This window comes from Artemia franciscana, chromosome 13 (assembly GCF_032884065.1).
Source record: "Artemia franciscana chromosome 13, ASM3288406v1, whole genome shotgun sequence".
NCBI lineage: Eukaryota > Metazoa > Arthropoda > Branchiopoda > Anostraca > Artemiidae > Artemia > Artemia franciscana.
In genome coordinates, this window is record NC_088875.1 from 42,008,496 (window position 1) to 42,034,823 (window position 26,328).

Genomic DNA, 26,328 nt, shown 5'->3' on the forward strand with positions numbered 1-26,328 from the left:
GAATATTAACTTTAAAACCCAAAAAGAGATTCTGAAGGGACTTTCCTTTATCGTCTTCTGCTTAGTCGAGATCAGAGATTCAGTCAGTGATTCTGAAAAACGCCTAACTAGAATATTAACTTTAACTCCTAAAAAGAAATTCTGAAAAGACTTTCCTTTATCGTCCTCTGCTTAGTCAAGATCAGAGATTCAGTCAGTGATTCTGAAAAAGCCTAGCTAGAATATTAACTTGAACTCATAAAAAGAGATTCTGAAGGGACTTTCCTTTATCGTCCTCTGCTTAGTCGAGATAAGAGATTCAGTCAGAGATTCAGAAAACGCCTAACTAGAATATTATCTTTAACTCCCAAAAAGAGATTCTGAAGGGACTTTCCTTTATCGTCTTCTGCTTAGTCGAGATCAGAGATTCAGTCAGTGATTCTGAAAACGCCTAGCTAGAATATTAACTTGAAGTCCTAAAAAGAAATTTTGAAGGGACTTTCCTTTATCGTCCTCTGCTTAGTCGATCTCAGAGATTCAGTCAGAGATTCTGAAAACGCCTAACTAGAATATTAACTTTAACTCCTAAAAAGAAATTCTGAAAAGACTTTCCTTTATCGTCCTCTGCTTAGTCAAGATCAGAGATTCAGTCAGTGATTGCGAAAAAAGCCTAACTAGAATATTAGCTTTAACTCCTAAATAAGTTTTGTCATCCTGATGACTATATGTCGGAGACCCCTATCCCCCATAGAAGTTGAGGTCAGGTGTTTGAAATTTATGTTGATTTTGTTGGTGATAGTCCTTATGGGCTGCTGCCCACTGCACACGTGGCATAAAATATGTATCTAAGCAAACAGGTCTTGAATTTTTTTTTGCAATATCAATTTCAAGAGCTTGATCCTGAAAAGTTGGAATTTATATTCTTATAATTGGCGTTTAGAAGAAGATCAGCCAACGAAGCCGCCATCTATTTTGAAATCTGAATGACCAACTTCGCTAATTATCATACGAATTTGGCATCTCTAATTTAGTCAGTTCTCAGATCTCGTAGAGTTATGTTGAGAAGATCATCGAGAGTTTGAATTGGATGTAATTTAAAGAATAAAGGTGAATAGACTGCGTGTTTAAGTTAGCATATGCATGGCATTGGGCAGAGGTAAATGGGGTGGGGGTATCGAAGAGCGAAAATTTAGGTTACACTCAAAAAAATTATGTTTTACTTCTGATTAAATATACTAATGTGCCTCAGATTTGACAAGAGCGTCTACATTAAGTATTCTGGGACTGGGGCAAAACATTAGAGTCTGGGGGGGGGGGTCTAAGAAACGATGAATTTCGGTTTCGGTTGTAAGACAGAAACCAAATAGAAAAAAGAATATACCATTCGATTTCCAATTCAATGTTATTTTCAAATTTGGTATTTACTTTCGTCACAATTGCGTCCCAACCGGCCAGCCCTCCTTCCTTAATGGCACTAGATATAGCCCTAGACTATCTGCGAAAGTTTTTTAATTTTGTAGTTTTACATTTTTTTTTTTCATGCTGTCTCGTTAACAGCTGGTTGATATTGTCAAATACAGCCAATTTAAAAAGAAAAGAAAAATGCGAAATCAGTGAATTTTCAAATATCCTAGGGCTATTTCCATCCCCATTAAGGGGAGGGGAGTGAGGCAATGATTACTATGTTTGGAAAAAAGCAATTGACGGGAATCCAATGGAATATTTTCTTTTCTATTTAATTTCTGTCGTACATAATAGATTAAGAGAGGATGGCAGCCCTTCTCATAAGTAGGCTAAAGAGCAGGAGCGTATATGGGGGGGGGGTCAGTTGCCCCCCACAAATAATGTGGAACATTTTTTGGTAAATATACCACAGCTCATATTATTGACTCACAATAAAGTGAACATACTTTGATGCCTTTTTTTATGCTCTTTACGAATATAATAACCACTTCTATTGCAAATTCAATTTAAGCCTTTTTGAGCTCTTAAAAATGACGGATTTTGAATTGAAGTATGAGGTCGTTTTCGTCAAAATAATACGACATTTTCTCAGTGTCAAAACTATTTATAGTAAGGTCAGATTAGGTCAAAAAGTGCTTAAATTTGAATTTGCGATAGAAGCGATTATTATATGCGTAAAGAGCATAAAAAAAAGGCATTGAGTGGTCTGTTCACTTTATTGGTAAGTCAATAATATGAACTGTGATATATTAACCGATGTTTTTATTATATATCTCATGCCCCTTGACTATTCAGATATGGATCCCTCTCCCCCACCCCTAATAAAATTGGTGGAGATTTGCCGCTGCTAAAGAGTGACGTCAAAGTATAAACCCTACATAAACCATGTTTAGCCTATATACGTGGTGGTTACCGCCTCCCTAAGCCTTGCCTTTTAACGGTCAAGTCCAACATATTGTAGATATTGATCATACTCTCAATAAAACATATGGTAAACTTTAGTGTAAAGAGCGCGGGCTCATGGGGTGACAATCTGTCTTTTATATACAGTAACTTCTGTTCGTTCTAATTTTAGTGTAGCTCTTTACTTTTATTTGAGACAATTCGTTGTTTTTAATTTATTTAATGCTAGGATGTAAGTGCATTTTTCTGTAGTATTATACTTTGTTACGTGACATGTTTTTTCCCGTGGCACCCAGTCAGACTCCGTGACGGTTCTCATTAGAGTTCAATCTAATACTAAAAATTCATTTGAATAACTTGAATCCCATGCATAGCGTACAGCAGGGAAGGTAGGGGGTCAAACTGACAGGCTAAGCTCCCCCGAGTATGGAATATCATACATAATGTCACATTCCCCCATATAATTCTCTTATTTTAACCCTATGGTTGCAGGGACATAATTTAGTCAAAATCTTAGGGGGGGAGAAAGCTGGTGCCGGTTCTCCGAAGTCAAGTGAAAATGACTGTGAAGAATGAAAAATAAGCCATAAAGGCAAAACCTATACTACAGAAAACTGATCTGTTTCTGTGGATGCAAGATTTTTAAGACACTGAACTTTAGCTAAGGGGGGGGGGCAGTTGATTTCTGCCCTATAGCAAATTACAACCCTGTGTGATAGCACATTGGGTTGATGTTCTGTTTAGCAAAACGGGTCCGGAGTTAGGTTTTAGCCTCCACAAGGCTGGGCGAGAGGCTTGCTACCTGGCCGTGTAAAGAAGACTCAGCAACGGAAACATCGAATTTGTGACATCAGTTGGTCTGAAGGCAATGTCAAAAGGTATAAAAAAAGTCAAAATTACGGCGCGGTCTGCTGTAAATTAATAATTAACATTATTAATTATTAATAATTAATTTTAATTGTTAATTATTATATAAGAATTATTATGATAATAATAATAATTAATTATTAATAATCAGCCTTAATAAGAATTAAGGCTAGGCAAGAGGCTTGCTACCTGGCCGTGTAAAGAAGACTCAGCAACGGAAACATCGAATTTGTGCCATCAGTTGGTCTGAAGGCAATGTCACAAGGTATAAAAAAAAGTCAAAATTACGGCGCGGTCTGCTGTAAATTAATAATTAATATGATTAATTATTAATAATTGATTTTAATTGTTAATTATCATATAAAAATTATTATGATACTAATAAAAATTAATTATTAATAATCAGCCTTAATAAGAATTAAGGCTAGGCGAGAGGCTTACTACCTGGCCATGTAAAGAAGGCTCAGCAACAGAAACATCGAATATGTGCCATCAGTTGGTCTGAAGGCAATGTCACCAGGTATAAAAAAAGTCAAAATTACGGTGCGGTCTGCTGTAAATTAATAATTAATATTATTAATTATTAATAATTAATGTTAATTGTTAATTATTATATAAAAATTATTATGATACTAATAAAAATTAATTATTAATTATCAGCCTTAATAAGAATTAAGGCTAGGCGAGAGGCTTGCTACCTGGCCGTGTAAAGAAGACTCTGCAACGGAAAAATCGAATTTGTGCCATCAGTTGGTCTGAAGGCAATGTCACAAGGTATAAAAAAGGCAAAATTACGGCGCGGTCTGCTGTAAATTAATAATTAATATTATTAATTATTAATAATTAATTTTAATTGTTAATTATTATATGTTAATTATTATTATTATCATAATAATTTTTATATAATAATTAACAATTAAAATTAAAATTAATTATAAATTAAATGTTAATTATTATTATTATCATAATAATTTTTATATAATAATTAACAATTAAAATTAATTATTAATAATTAATAATATTAATTATTAATTTACAGCAGACCGCGCCGTAATTTTGCCTTTTTTATACCTTGTGACATTGTAATATTATTAATTATTAATAATTAATTTGAATTGTTAATTATTATATAAAAATTATTATGACAATAATAATAATTAATTATAAATAATCAGCCTTAATAAGAATTAAGGCTAGGCGAGAGGCTTGCTACCTGGCCGTGTAAAGAAGACTCAGCAACGGAAACATCGAATTTGTGCCATCAGTTGGTCTGAAGGCAATGTCACAAGGTATAAAAAAAGTCAAAATTACGGCATGGTCTGCTGTAAATTAATAATTAATATTATTAATTATTAATAATTAATTTTAATTGTTAATTATCAGAAACGTGAATATGATTTCCAGAAATAACTTAAAATAAGGAATCTAATTATACCAATTTTATTTTTATTAAGACGTTTCCTTTTGAAGAGCTCGTAATCTAGAACGTTACCTAAGTTTTTACCGTCAACGGTTACGGTTACGGTATTTTTTTTACCGTCGACGGTTAGACCTAAGTTTAACCGTCATTTGACATTCAAACATGTCTGTATAGTGACATTCCGAATTAATGGCGACATTTATTGCTTCTTCCATGTTCAGTTCGAACCCTAAAGAGCAGATTCGCTTTTTTTGTTTTGCTTTTTTATCCTATCTTCTTTTCTCTGGTTTTTCCCTTGCAATAATTTACAAATAAAGGTTTTTTGACTTCATAAGAATTTCTTCTGCTGCCAATTTTATCTGATATCAAAGAGTCCCATCGATCTTGCCCGCTGTGGATTTTTGGATGTCACCATAAGACAAGTAAGGTATGACACGTTCATCAGCCAGTTTCTCTCTTTTTTCTTTCCTAAGAATGTCGCAGTGGCATATCTGAATTGTCATCATAATATATATATATATATCTTCTATATATATAAAAATAAGTTGTCTGTCTGTGGATGGATGGATGGATGTGTCAGGTGACGTCACCTGAAAAAACTGGATTAGGTGACGTCAAAACTGAAAAAACTAAAAAAAGGCAAAAACTACAAAAAAAAACTAAAAACTAATAAAAAAAATAAAAAAGCTAAAAAACTAAAAAAACTATAAAGGTAAAAACCAATAAAAAACTAAAAAAAAACTGAAAAAACTAAAAAAAGGCAAAAACTACAAAAAAAACTAAAAACTAATAAAAAAAGTAAAAAAGCTAAAAAACTAAAAAAACTAAAAAAAGGTAAAAAACTAAAAAAAATAAAAAATAAAAAAAAACTAAAAAAAAGGAAAAAACTGAAAAATAAGCTAAAATAAAGGTAAAAACCAATAAAAAACTAAAAAAAAAGGAAAAAACTAATAAATGACGACACTCAAAGAGAAAGCGACCAGGACAAAAGGAATGTTCGATTAGCAATCAACAAAGCACCGGGACACAGGGAGTATAAATGACGACCAGGACATAAGTAAAAAAAAAAAAACTATCTATATATATAAAAATAAGTTGTTTGTGGATCTGTGGATCGTGGATCAGGTGACGTCACCTGAAAAAACTGGATCAGGTGACGTCAAAACTGAAAAAACTAAAAAAAGGCAAAAACTACAAAAAAAACTAAAAACTAATAAAAAAAATAAAAAAGCTAAAAAACTAAAAAAACTAAAAAAAGGCAAAAACTACAAAAAAAACTAAAAACTAATAAAAAAGCTAAAAAACTAAAAAAAACTAAAAAAAAGGCAAAAACTACAAAAAAACTAAAAACTAATAAAAAAAATAAAAAAGCTAAAAAACTAAAAAAACTAAAAAAAGGTAAAAAACTAAAAAATAAATAACGACCGGGACACAGGGACACAACTACAACGGGGACACCGGGGGAAACAGGGGGATATAAATGACGACCGGGACAAAAAAACTAAAAAGAAATAAAAACTAAAAACTAATAAAAAAAACTAAAAAATCTAAAAATCTAAATAAGCTAAAAAAGAAAAAAAAAGGAAAAAAATAAAGGAGAAAAACAAAACTAAAAAACGAATGTATATACAGACCGGGACACCGGGATACAAATGATGACCGGGACCCGGGACACAGGGAATATAAATGACGACCGGGACACAGGGACACAACTACAACGGGGACACCGGGGGAAACAGGGGGATAACCTGACAATCTATTTATATGCAAAGACAATGGGACAGCAAAGAATGTTGTATATTCGCAAGTTTTACGTAGTTAAAACCATATATATATATATATCTATATTCACAGGTGGGACATAGGGACACAACTACAATGGCGCGTAACTATTATGGCGCGTAACGACTTACGCGCGCGGGGGGGCTTGGGGGGGGGCGCGAAGCGCCCCCACCAACTAGGTGTTGGGGTGGCGCGAAGCGCCACCCCAACAGCTAGTATATATATATATATATATATATATATATATATATATATATATATATATATATATATATATATATATATATATTATCAGAAACTGCCCTTTGTTGATGTTGCTGAGGCCAAACGAGAAGCCGGATGATCATGGGCGAGATCCCCGGGGGATCCTAGGGCCCCCAAGAGTTTTCTAACACCCTCCGTTTTTCCTTTTTTTACGGTTTTAAATAACCTTGTCAATCTGGTCAATTATTGGCACCCTTGTCAAATTGCCCCCCCCCCCCCCCCAAGAATTTGCTCTAGATCCCCTTTTCGGGTGATAGAATGGGATGGGAAGCAGTCAAGATTTTTAACGAAGGAGAAACTTTTAGAACTTCTTGGGAAAAAGTGAAAGGCGCAACCCCAAAGAGAGTGGGAGAGGAGTGCAAGCAGCTCTGCGGGGCCTAGGGCTACTCAGCCATGAGCTATCAGGAGTAATCGTAATTGTGATGAAAGCTAATTCTCAGTGTTAGCCAACTCTTAGCTGAATCTTAATGTGAATGGGTTTCGGATCTTCATAAACTTACACAGGTGTACTTACCTAGAACGCGATGGAGGGCGCATGGGACTACAAAATCTAGCACATTAATCTTAAATACTACTTATTGTAGTTTCATAACTATCTTGACAACGTATAGTGTTGAAAAGTTCACTGCAATATGAAAAAGAGTCATTATAATACGTTAGCGACATACAGAGGTTAGTAAACTTCCAAAAAGGTATTGTAATTAAGCTCTGTTATTTAGCATAGTGCGTTTGCATAACTTCCGTATTCGTATTATTGCTCTTCTTTATATAGAAAATAGCCAAGAGGTAGATGAAAAGACAGTATTGCAACCTGGTCATTCTTATACAAAATCATAATGACCTTTGTAACTAGCTGAAATCACGACATTTTCGAACCAGAATAATCGTTATTGGCAATTATAGAAGCAATTATGATTCTTACACATACCAGAGAAAGTGCAATGCCATTATTTGTTCCTCCAAGGGCAAGGGTGAAACAAAAAAAATTTAAATATTGTAATAGGCAAAAAAATGGACATTTTAGTCTGTAATTGCTAGAGCCTTTATCCCTCCTCCGACTAATCAAAATAGTTACAGGCCTACTCACTAAAAACAAAAATGCCACATGCTTGCCACCTCCCCTAGACAAATTGCTACAGGTGTCCTTGAATTTAAAATGCCCCAGACTTTGATTCCGGCGATGAGTTATACGAAAGTGTCTCCATAACAATCCCAACCAGAAATAAAAGAAGAATTTCACGTGTGTACAAAAGCAAGCTTTTCATAATTGTACAGTGAAGATGCTTCATCCATCGGGTTTAGTTAGTTATCCAAAATCAAAACTAATTTTGTTTCATAAATTCTTTATGGCTTTAGATTAAAATCTATTTAAAGATTGTTTTTGAGGGTTTATTTATTGACACATCCGTATGCAGTGTATATGTACAATGTAATGTACATATACGCAAGTACGCAGTATTTATTTTAGTGGTAGGGTATGGTAACTTTTAAAAAATGTCAGAAATACGCAGCATATTCTGAAATCAAAGAGATTATTGGACATGTCTGCTCAAAACATTTTTTTTTTCTTAGACCAAATTAAAACTCAGTATAACGTCATTTTGGTTACTTTGTTAACCTTGATTACATTTGGTTACTTTGTAACTTTGTTTGTTGTTGAGGTTTTATTTATTGACACATCGGTATACAATGGTACAATGTAATGTACATGATACGCAAGTACACATTATTTTTTTTTAGTGGTAGGGGATGGTATCTTTAAAAAAAATGTCAGGAATACGCAGAATATTCTGAAATCAAAGAGATTATTGGACATGTCTGCTCAAAACATTTTTTTTTCTTAGACCAAATTAAAAACTCAGTATAACGTCATTTTGGTTACTTTGTTAACCTTGGTTACATTTGGTTACTTTGTAACTTTGTTTGTTGTTGAGGTTTTATTTATTGACACATCGGTATACAATGGTACAATGTAATGTACATATACGCAAGTACACATTATTTTTTTAAAAATTAAAAATTAAAAACTCAGTATAACGTCATTTTCGATACTTTGCTAACCTTGGTTACATTTGGTTACTTTGTAACTTTGTTTGTTGTTGAGGTTTTATTCATTGACACATCGGTATACAATGTATATGTATAATGCAATGTACATATACGCAAGTACACATTTTTTTTTTTTTTTAGTGGTAGGTGATGGTTACTTTAAAAAAAATGTCGGAAATACGCAGAATATTCTGAAATCAAAGAGATTATTGGAAATGTCTGCTCAAAACATTTATTTTTTCTTAGCCCAAATTAAAAACTCAGTATAACGTCATTTTGGTAACTTTGTTAACCTTGGTAACTTCAAACTACATTCGGTAACTTCATACTACATTCGGTAACTTCAAACTACATTCGGTAACTTCAAACTGCAAATGTTTAAAGTTTGTTACTTGCATCTGCAAAATTGAAAAAAAAAATGTGTTTGTGCGTCTTTGGCGAATTTAGCCGAAAAAGGAACTCCTTGGAAAGTTCAGCACATTTTGGAAAACCGTTATATATATATATTAAAAATAGTTCACGTTCAAACAGATAAATTTATGCTTGCATACATTTAAGGGTATTCTCATACTTCAAAACGTAAAGGTGAGCTGAGACAAATATATAGGATGGGACTCCCCATCCCAATGAATATCCGGATTATCACAATTCTGTATTTTCTAATTATTTCACCTATTTTTGCGTACCTTTGAATTCTGTTTTGAGATCGAGCAATGATTTCATGGATGCCGGTGAAGTCGATTGAGACAAGTCGGTCGATGCCATTATCCACGTATCCACGATCTTTAAGGGATTCGATGCTTTACAGGATCACTTTATCTCGTCCATTGTGAACTTGATTAAGTTGTGCCTATGGCCAAACAATTTAGAACTGATTGGGCGGTCTTACCATATCGTGTAGAGCTTGGATAAGAGATTCGATTAAGTGCCAGAAAACTGAAAACCGAAACCAACTTCTACGGAAATCTAAAAAAGAATTAAATAATTATGTTTTATACTGGAGATGGATATATCCAGTTTTAATTAAAATAAATTCAATAGAAAGCGTGAATTTTGTCTTACAATTAAACAAGACAGAAATTTCTGTTAAATTTCAGGAAAGGACAGTCCCTAAAAATGATATAGCATACATGCTATAAAAAGGCAAAAATCAGCTTAAAGGAAATATCATTGGCAGTTTAGGGAGTTCCCTGTAGCTCTACCCGCTTTGATTGAAATCCTTGTCGACACAGGGGATGCAAAATTTCCTTGTCTTTTCAATCAAATTTTATTGTCAACCCACACATTCTCAAAAGATTTTGATCGTAACTAGCTCCCTTGGAGAATTCACTAAAGGGCCCTTCGTTTTTTAGACGGTCAGCTCAGCCGACGTTAAGACTCACAAAATGATTTTAAGGTATCAATTCCTCTGAGGTATTTGAAGTATATAAGTCGTGTCATTTTTATCACAGATGTCTTCTGGGGGATGGGATTTCGATTATACAAAATGAAGAAACTATTTTAATAAGGGGGTAATGTAATTCCTTAATTTTTGTATAAGAAGAAATTTCATATTATGCCTCGCACCCGACAAGAATTAAAATGACGTCTATAATCTAGTCCTCAGAAGCAAATATTCCCTCTTTGACATAATTTTTAGAGCCTAATCATCCTTCACAGTAAGCAGCTGTCAGGGTAATTTTTCCGATTAACTCACTAATAAGATAGCTAAGGAAGAAAAATATACTTAGAAACGAAATTTTGCCCTGAGTCTAAATATAACATTTAGCTGTATCGAAAATGGATTTTACCGCCACCCCTAATGTGCAAAAATATATCCTGAACTGTATATAATCACTGAAATTGGGCAGATCCAAAGTAAAATCTTAGGAGGGGTAATGTGACAAGCGTGCCAATAAACATAATTTTTTTTGGGGGGGTCAGTGTGACAAAGGTGCTTTAATTGACCAAATTGACAAATTTATTCTAAAAAGAGTGAAAAAAGAAAAAAAAAAACAGGGAAAGAAGGCACCACAAAAACCTTGGGGGCCCAGGATCCCCCCGCCCATCTGGATCAACCATTGTCACTGAATTTTCTGTAAGTCACTCTTTTCTATAAAATTGAAAAAAAGAATTCAGGGCATATAAATAATTCAGGATATATATTTGCATGTCAAGGGGGGGGGGTGAAGTTCATTTTCGGCGCAAATAATTGCTGTGTTTGCATTCAGGGCGAATTCTTATTTCAAAGGTAGGCTATGTCTATTTCTTAGCTGTCTCATTAGTGAGTTAATTGGAAAATTTACCCAGCTGTCTTCCAGAAAAATGACCCATTAATCAACATAAATCTTTGTTTACTTTGAATAAATATAAAAAGTTGTCTTTTGAAATTAGTTTCTTATCTAATCAGTAAAAAGTTTATTTGCTTTTTTGGGCGGAGTCGATGGTTTTTTTCCCCTCTTTGTTTGCCAAATGACTCCATTTTTTCCCATAATAAGTATACTTCTCTGAAATGACAACGTCTAAAAACCTGTCTAATAAGCGAAACTGCAACTAAAACCTTTAAAAGCTTGCCTGAAAATAACTATAAGTAAGTAGCTTAAGTTAATTAGCCCCATTGCAAAGCAGCACCAGCGCCATTTATATTATAGACATGGATTGACTTCTTTATGTTAAACTAAGTTTTTCTGATGGAAATAAAGAGCGTCTGATGAGACTTGACAAAACTTATTGCTTCACATTTTATACAACATATATTTGCACTACAGGTTTAAATAAACTGAATGGTGATATTTCCCTAGATTTGTGGAATTCTAAGAAACTAGTGCCTTACTGAAAACTGGTCTTACTTGAAGTTTATGAAAAATTAAAGGTGTATTGTAAAATTTACTGGTTTCATGGGCGGTGGAAGACTATTGAGAGCCTTATGAGTTTTATATACCTTATAGTCTTTTATTTCCTACAGGGTGCTGACTTTCTGCTCCTCATCGTGTTTTGTTTTGCCCATTTTTGTTTTCAGTAAAGTGCTTATTTTTGATTAGATTAAATTCAATGCATAATTCATTCAAATATGCTAGTCAGAACCAATTGACTAAGGGCCAAATTTGAAGAAATTTAGAACCAGTTATCAAAAGAGTTTGGGAAACGAATAAGGGTAGAAACCCAGGTTGGTCTCCGAAAAACAAAGTCAACACCATTCAAAATTTCCTAAGAATTTCTTAAAGTATCTAGGACATCGGAAGTTAAATTAAATAGTTTGACTTGATGTTATGGGGAGTCTCATAACTTATATGTCCTTAAAATTTTAACAAATTGGGTATTCAGTTTTCAGTGAAGTAGATCTTCATATGCAGTTAGGCTGTTGTTACTTACAGGGTCACACCATTGACGCCGTTCCAAATAAAGTAACCGGTGACACTAGGACTTAAACCCCGTACCCAGGGTTTAAAGTATAGAGCGCTAACCACTCGGCTCAAATAAGTAGCGGGCACCAAACGTAAAAGAAGAAACTTTGGGTGAATATCAGCAAAAAATGGCTTAAACATATGGCACTAAATAGTGTGGGAACGTGCAGTTTTTCTTTGAAGATGTACTTGTTTTCTAAAATCTAAGGACTGTTAATTTTGAATTTTTAGTGACGAATATCGTTTTCAAATTTAACTGTTAGTTAAATATGGTTAAAAGTTAAAGTTTATAAAAGTTGTGCTTAAGTTAGTTAAAAGTTAAACGTGGTAACTCTGATGAAAATTTGGTACTGCCCTAAGAACTTCATATAGGAGGACAACTGCGGCAGGGCGTAAGATCCAGATTTATGGACAACGGCCTCTGTAAAGGGCTGCCTCGACCCTTTCGGGGTACCTGCAAGACTGGGAAACTTGCGGTCAATTTTTCCCACTTGAGGAGTGGCGCCCCTCGAGGAAATTATAGCCTAGTAAACAACACAGCACTCGTACGGGATTCTGATTATTGGATAATTTTCTGGGCTTGGTTTGTTTTGATGGGCGTTTTCGGGCTGAAAAACCTCTTCCTAGCTAATTTATCTACTATGGGCTGCCTCCCCGTAGTAGCATAATATTTGTAGGCATGAATATACAATGAGTCGGAGGTAATAGGCTTGGGACTGTCTGTGCAGGATTTCGACTCTTGTTGATAGAAGAGCATCGCCAAGTGCTGAAAACCATGTTGTGACCAAGATGGGCCCAGGATTGCACAAAGCCTCCAACTTACTGGAGGTCCCAGGGACTTCTTGCTGTCCGGTTCTAAGCCGGCTTAAGCGCTTCGGTGTAGACTTGAGAAGATATGTTGGTCCCCATCCTGCACTGGTATCCGGGATCACTGCTTTTCTTGAGGCCAAAATAATTTCAAAGATTTAAAGAACATGAAAATTGGAACTTGGAATGTTACGACGTTAAAAAATGACTATCGCATCGACATTTTGACTGACGAATCTTGACGGTTTGAACTGGATTTATTAGGAGTTTCAGAAACTCATATCCCAGGGGTAGGAAGCATGAAATTAGGTGACATAGAATTTGTTTACTCAGGAAGGAAGGATGGGGTACATAGACAGGGAGTAGGGCTCATGATGAATAAGGAAGCTGCTAAGTCTTGTTTAGGCTGGGAAGGTATTAATAATAGAATACTAATTGCTCATTTTATGACTAAAAAGTTTAGGGTATCAGTTATAGTAGTATATGCCCCCATTGAACCAACTAATGGAGATACTAGTGACTCAGATGAATTTTACTTACAGTTACAGGAGCAAATAGACAGGGTACCAGGTAGAAATATGGTGTTTTTGCTAGGAGATTTTAATGCCCAGGTTGGGAGAAATAGGGATAGATGGTATCCTAGCCTAGGTAATTTTGGTGTAGGAAAAGAAAACAGTAATGGCTATAGGCTTTTGCAATTTTGTAGGTATAACAACCTAGTTATAACCAATACGGTGTTTGGTCACAAAATGGCCCATAAGTTGACATGGTATTCACGTGATGGTAAGACAACAAACCTTATTGATTATGTTATTGTAAACAGAAGACTAGCAGGATCAATACAAGATACTAGGGTGTATAGGAGTGCTGTTATTGATGTTAAAAGTAAAGATCACCATCTAGTAGTGTCTAAGGTTAATTTAAAGCTGAAATTTCGGAAGAGTAACTCCCTCCCGGGAAGTTATGATGTTGGTAGACTTCAGGATGAAAATTTGAGAAAAAAATTCCAGGAACAGTTGAGTACTAAACTTGAGGGTTTAAAATTTGACAATGTGGAAGATGGATGGAATAATTTCAGAAAAACAATTTGTGAAGTTGCTGATGGTGTCCTAGGGAAGAGTGCTAAGACAGCAACTAGGAATATTAGTGAAAAAGCTTTAGGTTTAATAGAGAGTAGAAGGGGTTTGTATAAGAATTATCTGAGCGATAGGTCGTATGAAAACAAAAGGAATGTAAAGAAAGTGGAGAAAGCATTAAAATATGAACTAAGGAGATGTGAAATGGAGGCGATGGATAAAATTGCTGAGGATCTGGAAGATGCGGCTAGACGGCATAATAGTAAAATATTATACTGGCATGTTAATAAATTGAAATGTTGTGTCGTTTACTAGGCTATAATTTCTTCGAGCAGCACCACTTCACAAATAGGAATAGAGTTGACCGCAAAGTCCACATTCTTGCAGGTACCCTGACGAGGATAAGTTAGTAGGCCTACCGATCCGGACTAGTCCCAGTTAAAGATAGAAATGGGGTCACAATTAGTGATAAGGAAAAAGTTAAAGAAAGATGGGTGGAACATTTTGAGAATGTGCTAAACCGAGATACAGTTGCAGGAAAAGATATAGATGAAAATGAAAAAGTTTGTGATACCTTGGATGTGAAGGAAGATTTGTTTAGTGAGGAAGAATTAGCGACAGTACTAGAAGGATTGAAAAATAATAAGGCCCCAGGTGCTGATAGTATGATTAATGAGTTCCTTAAATATGGTGGCTCTGAGGTTAGGAATAAGCTACTGAAGATTATGAACATGATTTTTGAAAAAGGGGAAGTACCCAATGATTTTAGGAAAACCTTAATTAAACCACTGTATAAGAATGGTGACAAGAGTGAATGTCGGAATTATCGAGGCATTAGTCTGGTCTCTGTAGGTAGCAAATTACTGAGTAATATGATACTTTTTAGACTGAGACATGCTGTAGACAAAGTTTTAAGGGAAGAACAATGCGGTTTTAGAAAAGGTAGAGGATGTGTCGACCATGTTTTCACTCTTAGGTTAATAATTGAGAAGTCCCTTCGTTGTCAAACACCTTTGGTCCTTAGTTTTATCGATTATGAGCAAGCTTTCGATTCTGTTGATAGAACAGCGTTAACGAAGGTCTTATCGTTATATGGTATACCAGAAAAATACATTAAAGTGATTTGCGCTATGTACGAGAATAATACTGCTGCAGTTAAGGTAGGAAATGAGGTTAGCAACTGGTTTTGTATTAAATCAGGAGTTAAGCAGGGTTGTGTTCTATCCCCCTTTATATGGATCATTTTGATGGACTTCGTCTTAAGGAGCACAGGAAAGGCAATTGGAGACCATGGAATCAAATGGGGAGGAAGAAGGCTCCTGGACTTAGATTATGCTGATGATTTAAGCATATTAGATGAAAGTGTGAGCAAAATGAATGAATTTTTAGAGGTTTTACGAGTTCAGGGTGCTAAAATAGGCTTGAAAATTAATGTTAAGAAGACTAAGTCACTAAGGTTAGGAATAAGTGAAGATGAACAGGTGACCTTAGGTAACGAAAAGATTGATCAGGTTGGGAGCTTCAGTTACCTTGGTAGTATTATTAGTAAAGATGGTGGGAGCAGTGAAGATGTTAAAAGTAGAATAGCTAAAGCTCAGGGTGTTTTTTCACAGTTAAAAAAAGTTTGGAAGAATAGAAAGATAAGCCTACAAACCAAGATTAGAATATTGGAAGCTACAGTGATGACAGTGGTCAAATATGGCTCTGAAGCATGGACACTCCGAAAAGCAGATGAAAATTTACTAGATGTTTTCCAGAGAAATTGCCTACGGATTGTTCTGGGTACCCGGCTGACTGACCGTATTTCAAACAGTAGGTTGTACGAAAAGTGTGGTTCAATCCCGCTTTCTGGGGCTATAATGAAAGAAAGGTTGAGATGGCTAGGCCACGTTCTACGGATGAAGGATGACAGATTACCGAAGATTGTCCTTTTTGGCCAGCCGTCTGGGGCTACACGGAAAGCAGGTCGTCCTTGTCTGGGTTGGGAGGATGTCATAAATAAGGATTTAAAGGAAATGGGAACTTCCTGGGAGGGTGTAAAGAGGGAGGCTTTAAATAGATTAGGTTGGAGGAGGAGCGTGCGTAGCTGTGTTGGCCTCAGGCGGCTTGGTGCTGCAGTGAGTTATTAGTAGTAGTAGTAGTAGTAGTAGTAGTAGTATAAGAAAATCTTACAAAATCATAGCTTTTAGGTATGAATAATGTGTCGAGAGGGAATTTTTTATTTTATCCTTGGTATTTGAAGTACTTAAGGTCCGTATGAATGCAAGCTTTGTTATGACTTGTGGATAATTTTAAGTGACCTATCATAGACCAAATAGCAACTTGAGACTGCTTGTAGAGGCATTTTGTCTTTTTAAATCTTCTAGGCACATGGAAACTGTCCTATACGTTTGTAGGTTCTACTTACTACAATTAGACATATTAAAGTCCAATGGATAAATTTCTATACATTTCTGGGTACCCTACTTGTGTATTATGTGGTACACACTCAAGAATTAGCATCTAAAGTTTTGACAATAGCTGGTATATACCTGTCAATATTTGAAGAAAATTAGCTTAGGTTTATTTGAAATCTATGTTTTAGGTATGTCTGTATTAAATTCTTAATATGCAAAGAGTGTATTTTGGTTTGGTTATGTTTTTAATATAATCCGTTCTTTGCGCAGCCCCTACCATAATTCTTTGTTGTAGTTTTCATAATTTTATTACTAAGTATTGTATTATCATCATATTTTTGTAAATTTCATTAGGATTAAGCTAACTACACTCTTCTAGTGTGTAGCACAAAATACACAAATACCTGTTTCTATTTTCCTCAGTGTCATCACTTATTGCAAAACTTTCATTATTGATAGTTGTGAATGTAGACAAATTTTACATCTAGAATATAAATGATTCACGATGCTTCAAAGAAAAACTTATTTTATTCTCATTTTTCCATAAACTGTTGAATTTTAAAGAACTAAGGACATCACAATGGAAATATTGTTTGCCCCCTGAGCACATCTTAGGTCCATTCATGTCTCAAAACCGGTATTTCCTAAGTTTTTTTTGAACAAATTTATAAAGTGTTTTGGGCAGTAATTTCGTCAGTGTTGCCATATTAAACCGTGAAAATGTATAAACAAAAGTAATTTGTTAGATGTGCCACGCTCGTAGTTTAAACACTTAAATATAAACAATCTGTTAAACATTAAAAATTTAGAGGTTTTTTTTAACGAAAATCCCAAAAATCCCAATCCCTGTAGGTCCAATAATAATACCCAAAAAATGTGTTTTAGGGGCAAAAAATCTAGGAGAAATGTCTCCTTGTTTCCTCTGTTTCCTTCTCCGATTGGTGCTGCTGTCTGGTCGAGGTTTCATTTCTTAATATCCATATCTCAAAAGTATTATGTAAATAAACTGTATTTGTCTTAAACCAGTGATGTCGAAAATAGGGTCCGTGGGCCACACAGATCGATGTGACGGTTCGTTGTTGAACCAGCTAAATCTGTTTTAGAAATTTCTTGTTTTCATGTAAATCCTTTTGTATAATTCAAAAGTAAAAGCCAAGAAGAGACCAGGGGGGTACAATCGAACAAAACAATATCGGGTTTCTCAACCATTGTAATGTAAGGAACACCTGTCTGTGGAAGACTGAAATACTGGAGTTGCAAACTTAGGAAGACGCTTTCATATGATTGTTCAGTAATGATAATCTTATTACCCATCTAATTTGTTAGGTGAAGTGGAGGAAAAGAAAAATGAAGCAAGATTGACGGTACCGCTAGGTATGGCTCTCCTGTGCAGTCACTATTTAGATTAGTCACTGACACTGCTGGATGTAACATACCTGAGAATATAAAGAATCTCAACGATCTCGCTTATTGATTCACTGACTAAGCTTGTAATAATAAAAACTTATGGGGGAGGGGTCTGGAGATAGGTGAATGTATCCTAAATTTATTTTGATTCATGCTATATTTGTTAGGCACTAAACACAGGAAATTGTTTTGGGGGAGGCACTCGCATTCGTCAAAACAGAGGAAAACAGATTAGTTGTGTGACAGTTTGAGGGAAGTGGTAAAACACAAGATGTTTGAAGCATTAAAAATAAGAAATATTATAATATCCTGTGGGCCTGGGCCTGTAACCTCCAAATTCTGCATCCTCCTCAGTTGAACACCTTTCAAGCATTGTTTCTTCCTGTGAGCCTACTCCTGAGCTGGACTAGAAAATATCCGATTTTTCTGAAAGCTTTTTATTACTTTGATAGGTACTAACCACCCTGTGTATTAAGCATACCCATAGCAAAGCTGCTCTGTAGAACATAACCCGCTAAAACAGATAAAATCCCATTTTTTAAGCTCTAGGGATCAAGGCAATGAAACGATGGTGGAATGAGTGACCAGCTGCCACTACTGAGATGAGCTGAGACAATGCATTACTGGTGAAACTCTTTACCTCGTGATGACCTTCAGGGGGGGGGGTATTATTTAAAACATTAATTTTGATCACTGACAGGTTGTTATAAGTCAACAATCAAACTGCCTTGTTTCACTCCAGATGGGCAATGATGTCTCCATGATGTCTGGTAATGAATCCCCTACGGCAATGATGTCTCCATGATGTCTGGTAATGAATCCCCTACTTTGATGTTAAAAGGCGTATACGTCAGAAAATGGCACTGGGATGCTGCCTTGAGAAGGACGCTGCAATGACTAGAATGTTTATAGGAAAGCATCGGAAAGTTGCATAGGAAAGCATCGTTGACGCCTTACAAACCAATTGACCAGTGGGGGAGGAACCAAGTCTAAGAAAGTAAATAAGTATACTTGCTAATTTTGTCTTCCCAAATGAATTCTTTTTTCTTCGCAGGAAATGACGACAAATGCCCGTGCAATATATGACAACGTCGCTGACTCTCCCGACGAACTAGCTTTCCGGAAGGGGGATCTTCTTGTTGTTGTAGATCAGAACCCAGCTGGCTTAGAAGGTCAGGAATGGTGGCTCTGCTCCTTGAGAGGCCGAGAGGTAAGACGATATGTGCTTCATTTACCACTGGATTTTTGGCTTGAGTATCAAATTACGCAGATTTATTGTATGACTTGTGTGATTAATAAATTGTAGTAGAGAGCCTTTTTCTTTTGTTTTCTTTTTTTACGGCGGAGATTTCTGAGCAAAAAAAGGAAAGATGAGAATCGCTTGTGTGAGGTTTTAGCTGCAAAATTTATGTTAATTTCTGAACAAGCTATCTTTTTGTTTCAGACTTAAAGAAAAATAAACCCTTTCGTGTCAAGGTCAGAATAAAAGGTTGCGCCTATTTTTTGGTGTGCCTGAACAATTTTTATTACAAAATAAATACTAACTTTGCGCTTATATATTTTTTAGGAGTGTTTTAACCTTTCTTTTTATGTGTCAGTTTGTTTCTCAGAAATTTTTATTTTATTTCAAACTCTTTTATGTCAGTTCTGAGACTGAATTGCTGAGCTGGGATGCTGAAAAACATCCTACATTTTGGGAAACACCTTTTTTAAGGAGATTAAATAACAAAAAAAACAATTTTTTTCAACTGAAAGTAAGAAGCTACGCTAACACTGAAAATGAACAAAAATATTCCGTATTTGAAAGAAACTCTCTCCTCCTCAATAACCGGCTCTTTACACTAAAGTTTGACCTTTCGTCCCACTTTTTTTAAGAACGACTCCTGAAACACAAAGGCGTTTATTTATAATCGGGATCTGGTTTAAAAGCACTAAAAAGGGTATTGAGGAGGGGGCAGCTTCTTTCATACACGGAATAATTTCTGTTAGCGTTAAGTTTTAACGTTGCTGCTTACTTTCAGATGAGAAAATTTGTTTTTTCATTTAGTTTCTGACTATTATTCGAATCATGCCGGGAAATACCCTCCCCCTTCTGCTGTAACGTTTCTCTTGGAAAATTCCTTCGGAAACCTCTCTCCTCATGGAAAATTCTCGCCAAGGGAAATCCAACCCCATCGCCGCAGAACATTACCCCAAAAATTCTTTATTCAATAACAAATACTATATGTGAACAATATCGGCAAATTGCGTAACTTAGAGCCCTTTCCCCAGTGAATATGGTCATATTATAACCAGATGCATAGTTATTCGACCTTTCGACTATGCTTAATTAAACGGCTATCTTAAAATTTTGATCGGATGTTTTTGGGAAAAATAGTCGTGAGAGGGGGGCTAAGTGCCCTCTTATCTTTTAAGTCACTTAAAAAGAGACTAGAACTTTTAATTTCCATTTGAATGAGCTATCTCAAGATGCTCTAGGACCATTTTTTTGGTACGATACCCCTGGAAAAAAAAAAACAAATAAACACGTATCCGTGATTTTTCTTCCGCCAAAAATGCAAAATTCAATATTTTTGTAAATTAGAGCTTGAAACCTCGACAGGTGTGTTGTCAGATATGCTGAATCTGGTGGTGTAATTTTCATAAGATCACTTGATTATGGGGGTATTTCCCCCTTTTTACTCCTAGCTTTTGATCCTAGCTTACTCCTTTTTGACTCCTAGCTTTTGATGGGTAAATTGAAACATTAGGAACTTAATATATTTGGAATCATCATAAAAATCCAATTCTTTTAATGTATTTATTGGCATCAAAATTCCATTTTTAGAGTTTCGGCTACTACTGGGCCGAGTCGCTCTTTATAGTTCGTCACCACGAACTGTTTGATCAGTTTGGTGATTTTCAATTTTTCGTTGAAACTATATCTTATCTTATCTTCATAAAAAAAAAACAAATAAAACTGTTAAAATACATAAATTTAAAATAAATTATTAAAATTAATTTATTAATTATTAAAATTAATTATTAAATTTAATTTAAAAGCCCTATTGCTGCTTGTTTAATCCATTTCTTTTGAAAGCTTCTCAGCAAGATTTGATAAAAATACACAATTGGTAAACGGTATTAGAAAAATTAAATATAAGCAACTGAACTGCTTTTAAGAGACAATTGAATACAAAAAACAAGTTTTTTTTTAACTGAAAGTAAGGAGCGACATTAAAACTTAAAACGAACAGAAATTACTCCGTATATGAAAGGGGCTTTTCCTCCTTAGCCCTCCGCTCTTTACTCTAAAGTTTGACTCTTTCTCTTAACTCTACTTTTCAGAGCAGTAAAAAACTTTAGCGTAAAGAGCGGGGGGTTAGGGAGGAAAAGCCCCTTTCATTTACGGAGTAATTTCTGTTCGTTTTAAGTTTTAATGTCGCTCCTTACTTTCAGTTAAAAAAACTTGTTTTTTTATTTGTTTACGATTTTGATAAAAAGGGGGTGGAGGAGGAGGCCTAGTTGCCCTCCAATTTTTGATTACTTAAAAAGGCAACCAGAGCTTTTAATTTTTCACGAACGTTTTCATTAGTAAAAAATATACGTAATTTACGAATAAACTTACGTAACGAACTTCTATTTTCATATGTTTTTATTAAGTATATGAGGGGGTTCACCCCCTCGTCAATAACTTGCTCTTTACACTAAAACTTGAATTTTGTCCCAATTCCTTAAGAATAACCCTTCGAATCACAAAGGCCGTAGAAAAAATAGTTGAAATTACTAAAAATACTTTAGCGTAAAGAGCGAGGTATTGCGAGGAGGTGAACCCCTCGTATACGTAACAATTTCTGTTCGTTTTAAGTCTTAATGCTGCTCCTTACTTTCATTTGAAAAAACTTTTCGTATTAATTTTTTCATTATTTTTTAAATAATACTAGAAAGTCCTGCGTTCCCTTTATTGAAATTCTCTTCCCCCATGAAAAATTCCTCCATGGAAAGATCCTCCCACGTAACTCCCCCTCAAATTCCCCCCCCCCAAACCAAAAAAAATCCCCCTGAAAATGTCTGTACACTTCCCAATAGCCATTAGTATATGTAAACAACGGTCAAAGTTTGTAACTTGCAGCCCCTCCCACGGGGGCTGTGGGGGAGTAAGTCGTCCCCAAAGACATAGTTATTAGGTTTTTCGACTATGGTCGAATCCGGTCCAGTGACTGGATTTCGACCCGGTGACTTTGGGGATAAAATGAGCGTGGGAGGGGCCCTAGGTGCCCTCCAATTTTTTGGTCACTTAAAATCGCCACCAGAACTTTTAATTTCCGTTAGAATGAGCCCTCTCACGACATTCTTGGAACACTGAGTCGATAGTCGAATAAAATAAAATAAACACGCATCCGTGATCTGTCTTCTGGCAAAAAGTGCGAAATTCCACATTTTTGTAGATAGGAGCTTGAAACGTCTACTATAAGGTTCTCTGATACGCTGAATATGATGATGTGATTTTGGTTATAATTGCATTACTTTTAGGGGGTGTTTCCCCCTATTTTCTAAAATAACGCAAATTTTCTCAGGCTCGTAACTTTTGATGGGTAAAACTAGACTTGATGAAACTTGTATATTTAAAATCAGCATTAAAATGCGATTCTTTTGAGGTAATTTTTGGTATCAAAGTTCCGTTTTTTAGAGTTTCGGCTACTAATGAGTCGGATCGCTCCTTACTACAGCTTGTTACCACGAACTGTTTGATAAGGGTCCAAAAAGAGCAAAATTTAACCACATAAAAAAATATTTTATTCAATTAAATGGAAGGAGCACAATAAGCAGCATCTGCGAAAAGCTCATATACCTTGTTTTGGATACCCTGTTAAATTAAGAGTTTTTAATTTAAGCCTTCACCTTTGAAAATGATGATAATGTCAGAAGAGTTTATATTACTGTGAATGTACTGAGAAAAGTAAAAGAAAAAGGAACAACAGCAACAAAACAAGTTTTTGCTAAAAAATTTAACCGAGGAACTGTCCACTTTAATCACCAGGTGGTGTGGACTGCGCGTTATGGAAGTTTACCAACCGGTGCGCTTCATGGTAGAAGTGTGCCACGCATGGCGGAACAAGTGATGCTCTAAGATGCAATGAAATGACAAAGATTGGGCAGATCCTCGATTTCAATTTAAAATACTAGCTGTTTTTATTAATTGCCCCTGTGCTTCCAATGTTAACCCCTTCGAGTCACTTCTGGTCCGTTGGAAAGCTGCTCATCCAATTCTTTTGACTGAAGTAGCTTTGTTGCAAGAATTTAATGTGACCATCAATTAGTCAGACCGGATTCATGAAGCGGTTTTATTGACTAATAAACGTCAACCCAAGCCATGCCTTAAATTTCGGTAATTCACGGGGTGGAAACTGTGTCGGTTGGTATCCCACTGTGGTTTTGGTCAATTCTGTTAACGCTCTGTTTGTATAAGTAATTTGTATGTGTGTGAATTTTAAGGAAAACAACGCCTCTTTTCACAGTTCTTGTCCATGGAATAAATTGAATCCTTTTACCTGCCTGTTTTTGATAGGTGATAGTTAGGTAATTTTTTTTTTCATGGTCTTTTCAGGCAGAATAAAAGGTTATGGGCAAGTCACAAGGGCGGAAACTGGTGCTAGTGTCGACAAAAGAAGTCATGAACACCATCTAGCGACTGGTGTTTCTTGTAATTTTTTCAGTATAATAATATGACGAAATTAGTGTAGTAGTAAGTGCCTTATCTCAGTTTCTGAAAAATAACAATCACAAAAATTAGGAAAAAAATGCCAAGAAACTCCAAGGGCTAGATAACGTTTTTTTTTATTTTTAGATTTTAGTGCCAGTTTCCACTCTCACAAGTTGCCCATATACTTTGAGGCGGACAATTCACTCTGGTTGTAGGGGTTTATTTGGGGTCTGCAGAGCAAGGGGGTCTGTGCTTTCTTGAAATGATACTAAGACTCTTTCAATGTCTTATATTTAGTATTTTCTCTTTCGCTGTGGATAGTTCTTGGTTATACTGCTCAACTATATGGATATACAACCTATCGTTTTTAAGCTATTTTCTTCTAGTGTACGACCAGACAAGACATTTGGCCCTCCCCCTAAAATCTGGAAGATTAAAAGTATAATTTAATGTGAAAATCTTGGAGAAACAGAGAACCCGCAGAAAAATTTGCACCTGCTTGACCCCTACTGGGAAATCTTCTGATTGCGTCCGTGACTGTTCAAAGTACTTATTATTTGCTAGTTTTACCAGCTAATTTTGTACTTTTTCTGAAAATAAGAAAAAAAAAAAAAAGTTACTAAGGCACAGCTCTTATTTAATCTGTTGTCAAGTATCGATAGCCACTATAAGAAAAACCGATCCACATTATGTGGAAATCCCATTTAAAGTGTGAAATTTTTATTTGAATTTCCACAGCTTACACCACAAACTAATATCCGGAAATTTCCTCATCATCAGCAATATTTACCTTTGGTATTTAGCATACATCCGCAAGAAATTATATCTTTAAATTTCACGCCCATGCAATATGTACGTGTGTGTGCTCTTAGCTGCAATACTAAAAAAGAAACTAAAAAAAAGAAATATAGGACTTTTTTCGGTTGAAGAAACAATAAAACACATTAATTCTGTGATTAAATTGGTTTAGGATCTATTTACACATGCCGCTTTTGGTTGCGGCTTGAGACGAATAAAAAGTGGTTGGCTTAGTTCTAATGTTTTATCTTTGATATTGTTAGCCTATTAAACAAAAAATATGATAAGTGTATAATTATTAAGTACATAAAGTTACGACTTAACTAATATGCCATGTTTTTTGTTTATTGAAGCTCTGAACTATGTTGGCTTAAATACGTTTTTGATCTACATTTTTATGAAGTCTCTTATACGAAATTAGGGAAATAAAGGTGAATAAGGGTAAAAGAAGCTTTGTAAGAGAGGCCAGGCCCGTAAATATGATTTTTTTTGGGGGGGGGCAATAATATAAAAAATACAATAATTTGAATAAGAATTGCCCAGAAATTTGGGAAAATAAGTTGCTTTTTTGTGGGGATGGTTCCTCCCCTTACGTACGCTTATTGATTTTAATTGTGCACTGTTTACTGATGTTCGTACACACACCTTCTCACATTTTATGAGAGAGGAAAACAAAATTACCGGAAAGATGTTGTATTCTATCTGGATATTACAAAATTTTGCATTTTAAAACTGTTAGGCCCTCTGGAGGAAGGGCAAAGTAAGCCTAACAAAATCTGCATGAATAGTCAAAGAACCTGTTAGGTCCAATTTGTTTTTGGTATTTCAATAAACAGTTAAGTCTTTCTAGTTTACAAGTTGTATTTGTAACCTAACTATTTCTAGTATAAGGTAAAATTAGCCGTATTTTAAATTTTAAAATAAAAGTCTACCAAAGTCCATTTTTAGAAAAATTATTGATTCTGTCTGGACTCCGTGCTAGTACATACTTACATCTTGGCGCTCTTGAAGGGAGGTGGATTTCCCCTGACTCTTTTCTACAGAAAATAATAATACAAAAGAGCGCATGATTGTCCCAGATTCAAGAAAATTGCAATAGTTTTTTTGCATATAAATACTATTTTCAAATCCCCCCCCAGAAACTGATTTGTAGGCTTAACCTTCTAACAAACATTTCTGTGAGTGGCTATGATAAGGTACAGTAATATATCAACATTTTAAAGTGTTTGCATCATTTGACTATGAATCAGTCAACTCTAAGATAATAAATGACGGGACAAGTTTGGCTGACGTAAAATGTGCTTCCGGACGTTTTTATTAGATAAAAACTGGACCTTGTCAAATCCAACTAGACGCCATATCTCTAGAAAATGTTCCTTGCATTTCTAGCAACTAAAATTAAGTGTGAAACGATGCGTAGAATTAGTATGACATCTGGCGTTAATATGCTGGAAGGGCAAATCTGACGTAACCATTAAATCATTCTTATTTTATAGTTATGACTATTAAGATGGCGCCACGTCATGAGCGTAGATATTGAGGGATGGGCTAATCTTCTTCCCTTAGGATTCTACACAATACGTTTTCTTAAATATTATATTACTTATGTTCCCCTATATACAGAAGCCCTTGATGTCCGGATCGTTGGCTTGGTATCTCTTGCTATACGCAGTCCATAAGCTAGGGGACCTAGAAAGAATTAATCTATTGGAGGAAAAAAACAGCAAAGACAGAATCTATAAATATGGTTAGTCATTGAGAACTAGCGAGCTACTGTGGCTAAAACGTGCAATAAATTCCTCCATAAAGCAACAAGAGACAAAAACCAAAAAAGAGAAGAAAAATTGAAAAAAAGAAGTCATCATGAACAAACCCACACTAATACTACAACTAACTGCAGTACAAAGACGTCTAAGGCCAATAACTACTGCGCACGCTCTTCCTTCACCCCCAACCTATTCAAAGTTTAGCTCTTTACCTCCTCCCAAGAAATTAAAATTTCCTTTACACCCTTTTTTACAGCCTCTTCCCATTCCACTTGGGGACGACC

General features: G+C 35.3%; 1 protein-coding gene and 1 long non-coding RNA gene across 2 annotated transcripts in view; one reads left to right on the plus strand and one right to left on the minus strand.

The window, feature by feature from the left end:
• LOC136034954 (DBH-like monooxygenase protein 2) overlaps positions 1-7,231 on the minus strand; it is a 66,218-nt gene extending 58,987 nt beyond the window's left edge. The window contains exon 1 of the mRNA XM_065716500.1: positions 7,194-7,231. Coding sequence (XP_065572572.1) covers positions 7,194-7,216 — 23 coding nt within the window. The 5' untranslated portion in view covers positions 7,217-7,231. The remainder of the gene's footprint in view (positions 1-7,193) is intronic.
• Positions 940-26,275, plus strand: LOC136034955 (uncharacterized). Its single transcript, XR_010619303.1, has 3 exons — positions 940-1,086; positions 18,852-19,007; positions 23,867-26,275. It is a non-coding gene; the product is annotated as an uncharacterized LOC136034955 (long non-coding RNA).
• Positions 26,276-26,328: the final 53 nt, after the last annotated feature.